This window comes from Curcuma longa, chromosome 11 (assembly GCF_044706935.1).
Source record: "Curcuma longa cultivar G26 ecotype Majalengka, Jawa Barat chromosome 11, ITB_CL_G26_1.1, whole genome shotgun sequence".
In the NCBI taxonomy this organism is placed as follows: domain Eukaryota; kingdom Viridiplantae; phylum Streptophyta; class Magnoliopsida; order Zingiberales; family Zingiberaceae; genus Curcuma; species Curcuma longa.
The window spans coordinates 19,550,238-19,562,298 of NC_133871.1; the positions used below are offsets into that span (position 1 = coordinate 19,550,238).

The 12,061-nt window shown below is 43.8% G+C and overlaps 2 protein-coding genes across 3 annotated transcripts; one reads left to right on the forward strand and one right to left on the reverse strand.

Annotated features, from left to right (window-relative positions):
• On the forward strand, positions 1-1,750 carry LOC141837744 (uncharacterized). The gene is made up of 3 exons (XM_074725116.1): positions 1-575; positions 696-994; positions 1,445-1,750. Exons 1-3 carry the CDS (start codon positions 266-268, stop codon positions 1,487-1,489), a joined length of 654 nt encoding a protein of 217 aa, XP_074581217.1. The 5' UTR covers positions 1-265; the 3' UTR covers positions 1,490-1,750.
• A 2,013-nt stretch (positions 1,751-3,763) lies between these two features.
• LOC141840345 (homeobox protein BEL1 homolog) lies at positions 3,764-7,703 on the reverse strand. 2 transcript variants are annotated; one of them, XM_074728305.1, is made up of 5 exons: positions 6,972-7,703; positions 6,157-6,864; positions 5,091-5,476; positions 4,726-4,786; positions 3,764-4,548 (listed from the first exon to the last, which is right to left on the reverse strand). In XM_074728305.1, the coding sequence occupies exons 2-5, from the start codon at positions 6,844-6,846 to the stop codon at positions 3,925-3,927; spliced, it is 1,761 nt and encodes a 586-aa protein (XP_074584406.1). In that variant the 5' UTR covers positions 6,847-6,864; positions 6,972-7,703; the 3' UTR covers positions 3,764-3,924. The 2 variants fall into 2 exon arrangements, with proteins under 2 accessions (XP_074584406.1, XP_074584407.1); XM_074728306.1 differs by having other exon boundaries at positions 6,157-7,703.
• Positions 7,704-12,061: the final 4,358 nt, after the last annotated feature.

Sequence of the window (12,061 nt, forward strand, 5' to 3'; positions counted from 1 at the left end):
TCTTCACTCATACTAAAGAGAAGGTTTTTTTTTTTCCTTCTTCTTTATTTTTTTATTTTTTGGGGAAAAAAAGGGGGTTAAATTCGATAAGAAAGGGAGGAGCGGGGCGGTTGGCTGGTGTGGCAATTGGAAGCGGATTCTCCGCGGCCGCCGCTCTGTTTTCCATTTTGATCGGTAACGTGCGATTTCCGTCGGAACGCCGCCTTGGTTATATAGCGACTGCTGATCGCCACGCTGCGGTCGCCGTTGGCAGCTACGTAGGGTCATGGAGAAGAAGATTCTGACCGCCATGAGCTCCCCGAGGGCGAGGCCGCTCGGCGGTCGCCCGTGGCGATGGGCCAAGACCATCTTCTTCCTCGCCTCCATGCTCGTTTCCCTCCTCCTTGACTGTGCGCCGCCGCCTCTCCTCATCGTCGTCCTCGACTTGCTCTTCCCCGTCGCGCTCATCTCCGCCGCCGACGCTGGTTCTTCCCTCTCCGCCTCCGCCATGTCCCAACAGCTCCGGAGCTTCCGCTTCCGCTCCTCGCTGGTCGACCTCCCACTCGTCTCCGCACTCCGATCCGTCTTGATCCTATGTAAGTCCCGCCGGAGGAATTAATTGGCGAGCGACTTGTTGTCTTGCTGAAAAAAAAAACAGGGGAATTAGTTAATCGCTCGTCGGGGTATTTACTACTTTTGATCGCCTGGATTTTCAGGTGCTTTTCTAGCGTGCGGCGGGAGCCGGGGGATGTACCTCGGCGTCGCCTCCTCCTGCGGCGCCGCCTCCGTCGTCTACGTCCTGCTCAAGGTCTCCGGCATGGCGGCGGACAGTTCGCTACGAGGAGTGGAGCCGCGGCGGGTCCTCGCGGTGGCCGCCGGCGACAACGTGACTGCGGCTGTGGAGGCGCTGTTCCTGGCCTCGGTGGCGATGGCCGTCGCGCACGTCGTGGTGGCGTACCGGACCAGCTGCCGGGAGCGGCGCAAGATGCTCGTCTACCGAATCGACGTCGAAGCGGTAACGTTAACGATCGCCTGCTCTCGATTTAAAATAAATCTCTGCAATTCATTGCTGCTTCATTTGCGTTTCATTAAAACTGTTCGATCATCGAATGGAACCAATTCTCGAATCGATTAAACTGGAAAAAGAAAAAAAAATCCTTCAGTTTCTAAATTATGGGGAAGGGGAATTATCAACATCGCCTTCAAGATTCAACAGCTTCTCAAAATATCCTCTAAAAACCTGGATTCTTCTAACTTGACTGTTCATATCGTCGTCTTCCAGTCAAACAAGTTGAATGACAGAATGGACTAAAACCGCAATTCATTGACTGTTAAATTGAGACGAATCTATTCTCTAGAAACATTTGGCTCAATTTGCAAGTGGAATAGTCAAATGGGGATGCGTTTGTTCAAGGCTAAATGCATCGACTAATTAATTCACAACATTTTTGTCAACATTTTGCAGGTAAAAGTAAAAGGAGGACTGGTTAAAGGAGACATCAAACTATGAGGGAGCTAGCTAGGGGCTTGACTCACATGGATGGAATACTATTATTAATATTATTATTACACGGCTTGCCTTTCACAAAGTGATCGATTTTGTTGAGGGATAAAAAGAAAACAAAATAATCATTTTTTTGAGGATAGTTTAATTTACTTTGTACATATATAGCTATATATGTAATTATGCTTGCTTGGAAGCAGTGTGCAAGCTCTGCTGCTCTTCTTCAACATGTAATCAATCAATGTATATATCTTCCCATTTATTCCATTATCTTTCTTTTTTTTGTTTGTTTGTTTGTTTTAGAACAAGGAAGGATTAACTAATCATCTGAAGGAAAACGACCTTATAGTTTTAGCATGCCAATTTGTATAGCTGATAGTTCATGGATAATTGGTTTGAATTGAGTAGCAGTTGATTCGATTGGGTATATATCAGTTTCAAGAAAGGCCTGGCCCAATCTAATCGGGTTGGATCGTATTTGGGAAGCGGATCATTTGGGGACCCAATCTGATCCATGTCTCTAAATATTTAGGAGGTTGCTCGGTACTTAATTTACTTCTCTTCAAAATAATTGGAGTTTGCGATGGTTCTATGATGACCATGAACACTTTAGCTACACTGTTTGTGATCGCTTTTGAGGTCATCGCATACAACACCTTTCTTCCTTCTAATGAGATTTTGGTATATGTAAACGAGTCAAGTCGAGTTAAGTCATGCCGAATCTAAAATGAAATAAATCGTTGAAATAGTTGTCAATTTTAACTTTTTTATGAGTTTGAACTTAATTCATTTAAATGTTATTGAAATTTTAATATTTTTAAACTTGGTTGATTAGTGAAGTTGATATTTACAAGCCATTTTATTTGTGAAGTCTTAGACGATTCCACCCATCAACTAAACATTGAAGAAAATTAATAATGTATTAACAGTAGCATTTTTAATAATACGACAAAATTAACTATATATACTTTGTGTTACAATGAAAAATCATAATTTAAACAACTCCAAGCTTTGTGGTCACTGTTTTTATGATTTCTTTACATATATAAGATAATAGTGAGATGATTTATTGAGTGAAGACAACCACTACTAAAAATATGACCTATCACAACACTTTCTTAATGATATTTAATTTAAAATATCATTATAAATAATTTTTAACGACATTTGTTTAAAAAGATTATTTTTTAAAATAAAGTATCATGTTAGACTATTTATCATGACAAACTTTATATACTCTAGGGCTTTCATTCTCTTGAGGACCACCTTTTCACTTCCCTAGGGTACCCTAAAAGTATCGTAAATGAATATATTTTTCAATTAGATTTTTTGCTTGTTGTAATTCAATCCTTTTATTCCTCACATGTCCAAGGTGTACCCTCATACTGATCGATGTGATTAGGTTAGAATAGCTTTAAACTTCTATTGATTCAATAACTATTTATTGTTCCTTGTGTTACAATCTAAGCCTACTTTATTATAGTGTGATAACACAAGTACTTTACAAGTTGCCCATAATAAAGTCTTTCAAGAGCACACTAATTATCAATTATATTGAAATGAATAGTCATTAATTTTTTCTTTCGAACTACAATCTACTTTTTTTTTAAAGGAAACAATTAACACACTTTTTCACCAAATCATATAGTGCAATACTTTTAATGAATTGCAAGATAAATTCAAGCTTATCCTTACCAAGTGACCTTGTTAATTTAGAGGAGCCTTAAAAGGGAAAACTATTTCGACTTAGTTTTATTATGAGTTAGTCTCTTGCATTAACTAATTCATGTAGCTCATGAAGAAAATAAATGTTCTATAATACATATCATGAATTTACAATAATGAAATTCAAACATTTCAAAAGCTAATTAGTATTTTATTTTCTCTCTTTACATTATATTAAATGTGAACACATTCAAAACAATATGATTAAGTAAACTCCATTAATACTTATTTATTGTAAAAAGACAATTCATTCTTTTTATTTATATTTTAAATAACCTATATAATTTTTTTTACTCTCTCCTCTCTTTCTATTTATTCTACATATTTATTTATTTTTAATTTAACTATTCTCACACACCACATTCACTATAATCTAAACTTATAATCATAATTTTTTTTCAAATTAAACATAATTAATTTTTTTTGTCTTCTGCCCATGAAAAATTGACATGCACGTACGTACGCAGCTCGTACGTGCGGCGTCATCTTCTTCCACGGAGGAGGTCGCATAGATTAATATATAAGCACAATTGGCCCTCACAATGATAGACGACATGATCAAGGTTGAATTAATTAAAGCAGTAACTCGTACGTGCATGGGGCTCGATCGATCGTGTGCGGGTGTCTAGGTAACAAACAAACAAAGATCGACGATCGATCTGCTCCTTTCCTCCATTAAACTACCTCCGTTTGATTTTGTACTTGATCGATGCGATTTACCCGGCCAAGTCCCGCAGCAGCTGATGGGCTCCCATCAGATTCCTGTACACCGTCGCATTCTGCGCCTCGTCCTCCATCATCGAGGAGAACTGGTGGCTAGTCCCCGCCGCCTGGCGCTCTCCTATCTGCACCTCCCTCGCGAGCAGCTGCGTGGCCGGCGGCGAGAACGACAGGCTCACGCCCGCCCTCCCGGTTCCCGCGCCGCCGTCGTGCTGCTGCAGGCCGAGCGTGAGGGACACGCCGCCGGCGTGCGGCATTCCCGGCCCGGCGCCGCCTCCGTACGAGGCGAAGTCGATGTCGATGACGCCGAAGCTCTCGCTAGGGTTTTGGTAGCCCTTGCTGCTGCCGGCGCCGTCGCGGCCGCTGATGACCCAGGAGAGAGAGTCCGGGTCGGGAAGCTGCAGCTGTCCTGCTCCGGGCTTCTGCTCCTCATCCATCTCCTGCTGCAGGTGGTTGTAAAGTAGACGCCGGCCAGCGGCGTCGTTGTTGTCATTGTTGTCGTCGGTGGCGTCGTCCAGTTGCGACGTTTGCATCTCGTTGTCCTTTGTTTCTTCCATGTACATCTCCTCCACCATCGGCTTCCACAGCCGTACCCGAGCGTTTATAAACCAATTTGATACCTGCTCACCGCATACACATTGATCATAAGCAAGAATTAATAATTATTTGCGGCAAACAAGTATCTGAGCATTAAAATTGTAAACCGGTTACTAAAAGACAGGCACGAACGGACATTCTGGTTATAGAGATCAACGCCGAGAAAGCGAAAGGTAGAGTTATTGAATAATTGTACGTACCTGACTCCTGGAGAGTCCAGTTTGCCGAGCTAATATATGTTTATCAACGTCGCTAGGATACCTGCAGAAGCAAGCAACATTTATTAATTAGAAACAGTGATTAATCAAGTTGCTTTATAAATTCTCTTGTGAGAAAAAAGGGCGCATCAATGTGAGTCCATTGGTTGCAGGCCTCACTGCGATCCAAAATTAGAAACCTAGTGGAAGAGATGCTGACATTTTCGCATCGCTCTGGCTCATGTGTTGTGCGTGATGTATGCATGTCAAACACTAGGTTAAGTGTATTAATTAATTCTGTGCATGATAGGAGGGAGGAAGAAGAAGAAGCAGAAGAAGAAGGATGGGTTATGATGTGCAATTATTACGGGTGGAGGAAGTGCTCGAAGAGCCATGCACGAAGGATGGAGACGGAGCGCTCGGGGAGGCCCCTCTGCGGCCGCCAGGGGTGGCTCTCCATCATGCCGGCGTGGTGGAACGCCCGCTGCTGGCGCAGGCACTGGTCGATCATCTTCAGCCTCGGCGTCTCGCCGCGGGTCGTCCCCGGCGCGACCGCCTCGTCCTTCTCCCCCATCGCCCTCCGCATCGCCTGCACCTGCTCCGCGATCCCGTCGCGCAGGCACCGGAAGTGCCTCGACATCACCTTCGCCGCCAGCGCGGAGTACACCGTGGCCGCCCCCTCGCCGGCTACCGCCTCGAACGACGCCACCACGGCGCGCATCTGCTCGCGATATCTCCTGTACCGGTTGTCCACCTAGAAGACATGCAATTATTAATAATAAGATCAAATAAAATCAAATGAATTGAATTTATCCAGAGACCAGAGTAATTAATGGGAATTAGCTAGCTAGCTAGCTATCTATAATGCTGATATATAGCTAGGTAGGGTTAACAAAAGAAGAGAAGAGAGATATGGTGGGGAACCAAACCATGCATATTAATGACAGAGGGATGGAGGACCTGCAGACCTAGATACCTAAGGGAAAGGAATAGAGGTTTCCTAAAGTAAATGGAACTCCCAGAAATATCAACCTGTTGCTGTGCAGAGGCAGCACTGCACTAATGGTAGTTGCGCAGTAAGTACTACTGGGAACTCACTCTGCATAATTGAACCGATAGAGATTCATCAACTCTCCAAAATCGATCGATCGATCGATTTGAATCAGGATTCCCCCTGCAGGTCAAGTACACTACCTCCCTCCCTTAGCTCGTTAATTTTACACTCCCAGTACTAGTTCTCCAACTGCTACTGATACTAATATCGTTCGATAGTGGTCGTCTTTCAATTCTCTCAGGCCTACCATTACCAATGAACATGCATGTGTTTGCTATGATGTGGGCCGGCGATTTGGTCGGACATGGAGTAAATCGGCAGATGATTAAGGAAAACAACAAATTTTAATTAGAATATATATAATTGATCTGGATCATCACCTCTTCTAGCATGGCCAGGAGCTTGGCCTTCCGGGCTTGAAGCTCATGGACGTTCAAGGTGTAAAGAGTTGAGTGGTTGGCGGGATTGGAGGAGCTAGAGGGCCCTCCTCCCTCCCACTGCTGCTTGCTTTTGGCGCCGGCCTTGAGCTTGGACGATCTGCCGCTGGCGGCGGCGGCGGCGGCGGCGGCGGCGGCGGAGGCGATTTCGAGATTGCAGAACTCGTTCAGTAGCTCCCGAGCTGGAATCGAGAATTTGGAGTTCTTCAGCAGCTGGTGCGGCTGCTGCTGATGGTGGTGGTGGTGGTCTCTTGAATTGGTTAGAGCGTGGTTTAAGGACAGGGACAGGCCGCTGCTGGTGGCGAGGGCCATGGGTGGCGGCTCGCATGGAGGTGCCGCCGGAAATAGAAACCTCGCGGCGGAGTGGTCGACGTCGACGAGCATCCGATTCTGCTGCGCCGGCGGCCACGGGCACATCAGATGCTCGCTCATCGGCGGTGCGGCGGTGGAAGAGGAGCTGGCGGCAGCGGCGACCGGGGGAAAGAAGGTTCGCCCCACGATGTCCATTCCCGCCGCCGCTTGGTGAAGGCCGTACAGCTCCTGGCTCGACTGAAAGCTCTGCATCGCGCCGGCGCCGGAGGAGAAATCGGTGTAACCCAAGGTCGGATGATGCGCCGACTGATCATAAGCCATCGAGAATATAATTAAATCCTGCGCGCAGCGAAAATTCCAAATTCATGAAAAAAGTTCAATTGAAGCAGGCGATTAAAGAGCTCGCTGAAGAATGACGAGGCCGGAAGAAGCGAGTCAAGATTAACCTTTCCAGTGAATTTAAATACGAGAATCAAGCAGTAGCGCTTTCCATAGACCAAAGAAAGAAAACTCTTTCTCTCCACATCAAATCTTTCTCCCTCTTCCGTAAACTAATCTATGAAAGCCAGAGGAATAAAGAAAGAAGGAAAGAAAGAAAGATTATAAAAGAAAGCAGGTCGGAAAGATAACATCATCAGCAAAGCTCTCTCCTTTCTCCTATCTCTCTTCGTAAAAACGCCCTCAACAGCCGCCTCATGGCCATGCACCATCCATGCTTCTTTAGTTTCTCCCCTCCTCCTCCTTTACTTATTGCATCTTTTTGTTGAGTGGCTGATCTGGGATTGGTACGAATCCCAACACCTTTCTTTCTTTCTCCCCTGCAGAGTCCCACAGCCGGGCCACAACTTTTCAGATGAACTCTACTCCCCCTCCTCCTCTTCTATCATCAGAATCAAAACTGGCGCTTTGATTGGGCTACAGGATCCCTCTCTGCGTGCAGCATGCTGCTGTTCTGCCTCTGCCACCCCTTTCCCTACTACTATACTCTACTCTTCCAAAGCAAACACGCAGCAGAAGAGATAGAGAGTCAGAGACAGAGAGAGAGAGAGATAGAGTTGATTAATGAATGAATTGATGAAGAAAGGAAGAGGAGGAGCAGTAATAGGAGAGTGGAATCGATGCGAATGGAAAAATATTCCTGAAAGAGGGGCTGTGCGCCGAACCAAAGCGGGGGGATGTGGTCCTCCCCTTCCAACTAATTCCCATTAAAACGCCAATGGAAAAACAGGGGGACCAGCCAAACCCTGGGACCGCATCTTCCTCTTATGCTATGCCATTCTCATTTCTTCTTCTTCCTTTTTTTTTCCTCCTCTTTTCCTTTTCCTTTTCCCCCCTTTCCTTCCTCCTCATCTCATCCACACTCTCTTTAATTTCTCCTTCGTTAATTACTGGTGGTCCACTCCCACCTCGTACCCTATTTTTCTCCATCTCGAAGAACTTGTCTTCTACCTTCGCCATTACCTCCCCTTGCACCCCCCCCCCCCCCCCCCCCCCCCCCCCCCCCCCCCCCCCTAGCTACCATTTCATCCACGCTCATTAAATTAAACACGCCTCAGCTTCTTCTTCTTCTTCTCGACGTCATCTTCCTTCTTCGGCTTGTTTCCCCGGGATTAGAATAAGTAATCAAATCCAGCTGCCTCTTGTTAATTCATCATGCTTGTCTTTTGCCGGTGTAACTTAATGGGGGAAAGGTATTTTGCATGGGCTACATCCCCTGCATGCTTCACAAATATAGGGCCTACCGATACGTACTCGCAGGTCTCCTGTATTAACGTCAACCCAAAGGAATTAAGCTAAGCATGGTAAAACAGATCATGCAAGGCAGTTTGGTACGGTTAAGCTGATGAGCTGAATTAAAAGTCAAGATATAGAGATGTCTGAGTCTTATGAAACAGGACGCAAGCTTATATATATTTATAGGTCTTGAGATGATCAGTGATCGTAATAATTGAGAGATGAATGAAATACACAAGGAGAATATATCAGACTGTTTTAATTTGACTCGATCGAGATGTGTAGCCATTAGTTGCCTCATCATAACAGGGTTGATTCTCTTTCGGATTAAACAAGCTTCAGTTTAGCAGTAGTATTATATTTATATATATCTATATATCTGGTGGACAAAGAGGGGAAATTAAGGAAGGAAACGTACAAGTGGTTGAGTAGAGAGGGGATTAATTAGCTAGTAAGACAAGCAGTGGATGGTTAATTAATTTTCCTGCTAATTGAATGATGGAAGGGGTAATTAATGTATGGCTAACAGTGGTCGATGGAAGGATTAGCGTTTTATTAGGAGGAGCTTAATGTCAGGTGGATGCGGTGTCAGTGGTGGGAGGGGGACGTGGAGGTGGGGGCCACAAGACGTGAGAAATTAGATTGGTTGAGGGAGAGCTATCGGTTCCTGTCCTATGCATGTTTAGCTTGATGTGATCATCTAACCTTACGCTTTGATTATTTCTTTGTGATGATTAAAGAAGAAGAAGAAGAAGAAGAGGAGCTGGGGGCTTTGTATATTGCTTTCTTTTTGAAGGAACACTGTTACAAACAGAGTCAACTCTGGTCATCTCAAATCCTTTTGCAGTATATATCGTTAGCATGTTTACTTGGAGAGGAAGGAATAAACCGGAGCAGAAGGGAAGGAATTGATAGGCTATAAAGCAGTAAATTATCTTATCTACTTCGATAAGAAGAAGAAGAAAGGACAAAAAGAAGAGAGAAAAGGCGCAATTTCTCTGCCTTTGTTGAGGTTCATGCCAATGGTCTGGGCCCACATCTGGGTCTGCTTGAGCTTGCAGGAATCGGATTCTAACTAGGTTATTCAGTTGATCATGCCGACTCATAAGCAACAAACCTAGATTTAGCCTGAACCCGATCGAGCTCGATGGCACCTAAGCCCATTTGAGAAGCCTGGCAAACCCATTAATTACTATACGAACAATTTTAATATTTCACCACTCCTAGTCCCATGTTGATCGAGTTTAGGCATGACTCGTATATCGTTCAACCAATTGGAACCCGTCGATTACTCTAGCTCAACATGTCTAGGTCATGCTAGAAGTAGCCCATATATATAGGCAACTATGACACTCATTATGAGACCTTTTTTGGCACCTAATGTGTTGGCCTAGTTTTTGGTAGAGGCTAAAGTACAGCAAGAGAGAAAGACAATAACTACTTTATTCCTTTTTAATTTTACTCGTTAACATTAGATGGATTAAATCTCTGAATTAATCAAATAAATAATTAGCTAGAGATATTTGTTAGTCAGATAAATCATTTGACATGATATATAGTTAATTCATATATACTTAGAATTCTAATCCGACCAATTCAATATAACATTCGAGCTAGTGACATAATATATATTAGCATCGCGTTAAACCCCAGTTAATGTAAAACCATTGTGATTATTAGAAGATTAATTAATTAATTAAATGTCAAATATATCAAACCTTGATATCACTGGAATTAATTGAGTTTCTTGCATCTATATATAATTCAATTCATAACAATATTGTACTGTAAATTATGACATCAGCCAGATATTTGGCACGCCATGCTAACTTGGACCAAAGCACAGCCACGAGTTTGTGTGGCCATCATTTTGCTATCTTTTGGACTGTGCTGTGATTTTCATAGCAATAATTTAGTTTAGTTTTAAGCATTTTGTATAAATTATAAATAATCATTGATATTAGATCAGGCTGTGATGGAGATGACTAACACTGTAGAGGCATTTAATATTGTTACATAGGACTGTTACGTTGCAGGGATGACTAATAATACTACTGCTCAATGCTCAGTGACATTAATTAACATAGAGATAATCATGTTCTACACAGAATCTAACATTTTTGATATTTTATTTTGTGCATTAATGGAGGAATTTGGAAAACTACACCTCCAAATAAATAGCTAGAGTTAGCATGCGGCTTGTGTCAATAAGAAGCTAGATTGTTTCTTTGTGTCAATAAGAAATAGAATGCTTCAACTCTCTCTTGTTGATATCAATGTAACACAATTTAGAAACATATAATAGAGATTCAGGATTTGTCTTGATAGCTTTAATTTAATGTATGCGTATAAAGACAGATTTTATTGTGCCTTTTTTTAAAAGAAAAACTTATACATACTTCTGCTTTAGCTTTTTATTATCAGTTTGGGCTGGAGAAAGTTTGAACTATGCCTATACCATGGCCCAAACCTAAGCACTTTTGGCCTATGCCTAACATCTTCTTGGTATTAAGCTCCTATAACAAATATCAAACCTTTCTGAAGACAAGACAAGGTGTGCATGCATGGTCGATTTTGGTATCAGTTTTGCAGTATATTTAACTACCGCGTAAAGCTTGTGCATACCTTCTCCTTAATCAAGGAGATAGATTCTCTCCGATGCATCAATTTAACTATTTAAGGCATGAAAATGATTCGGAGTCTCCATTCCAAGCACGTACAGCTCAGCACCTCTGTCCTCTGCGCACACGAGCTCACGATCATATAGACTGCAAAGATCAAATTCATTAGGTGCATGGAAACATGAATAATTAGAGACAGAATCTGTAAACAAACAATCCGCCTCAGCTGGCCTGTCTCCCCACCAGAAATCAATCTTATAGGAGATTAGTCTGCAGAACCTGCAATAGTTTATGCTGGTTTTGTTTGCTTGGACTGTATAAATAAATGGACGAGAGATTGGTGAAGCAATCGCTGTATACCTCTCGAGTCGAAGGAGAAATGAGTAGCAAGGGAGATGCTCTCTTTGCCTTGGCCATCGACAGCGAGGGTGGAAGGTGTTCAGGGAGAAGGCCTATGCCGAGACGGGGGCAGATCAAGACTCGAATAGCCATGGCAGCAATGGCTTCCATCACGTCTGTCCTCTGGAGAGCCATCCACAGCAGGCACATCCTGGTCAGAAATCCATTTTAAGGGAAGCACTGAATCGATTTTGTGTGTGCATATATACAATGTACTCGGAGCTTTCTTGTATAAGAGCAGCTGCTGCATTGCACAAATTCGTGCTCGACAATTCAGTAATTTTCTGTTATTCTATCAGTGCCAGATAAAAGCTAGCTAGGCATCTGAACTCTGGATTATGTTTGATGAAATGCAATACTTTGAAATGATCATTCAACACTATGCTTAAAAATAGAATTTCACCGAACCAAAATGGCAACTGATCGCCGAGTTAATTGGTCGGCGAGCCGGTCTGAGCCGTGTTTATAAAGAGGGGACCAGCCGTTCGTTCACAGGGAGAGAGGCCAACAAGCAAGCACATCATGTGCGCCGCGCACCGCGGTGGGGTTGGGCGAGCACTGCAGGCCACCCAGCGAGAGCACGTCGCCGTCAGCCTCGTGCCCTATTGGGGCGGCCCGAGAACGATCGGGCAAGCAATCGTGGCGTGCGCGATCCGTGCCTGGTCCATGGCTTGAATCGTGTCGAAGTTAGGCAAAGCAGAGGCGAACGACCAACCGCTAGAGTAGAGAGTCGAGGCCATGGCCAAAACAGCCCACAACGCCATGGCCACCACCGAAAGCAG

Excerpts from the sequence above, each read along its gene's own strand:
- LOC141840345 (XM_074728305.1), bottom strand. The coding sequence starts at position 6,846 with ATGGCTTATGATCAGTCGGCGCATCATCCGACCTTGGGTTACACCGAT. Across the intron at positions 5,477-6,156 it reads TCCTGGCCATGCTAGAAGAG|GTGGACAACCGGTACAGGAG; the intron begins GTGATGATCCAG and ends CATGTCTTCTAG. Across the intron at positions 4,787-5,090 it reads TTCGAGCACTTCCTCCACCC|GTATCCTAGCGACGTTGATA; the intron begins GTAATAATTGCA and ends TTGCTTCTGCAG.
- LOC141837744 (XM_074725116.1), top strand. The coding sequence starts at position 266 with ATGGAGAAGAAGATTCTGACCGCCATGAGCTCCCCGAGGGCGAGGCCG. Across the intron at positions 576-695 it reads CCGATCCGTCTTGATCCTAT|GTGCTTTTCTAGCGTGCGGC; the intron begins GTAAGTCCCGCC and ends CTGGATTTTCAG. Across the intron at positions 995-1,444 it reads ACCGAATCGACGTCGAAGCG|GTAAAAGTAAAAGGAGGACT; the intron begins GTAACGTTAACG and ends AACATTTTGCAG.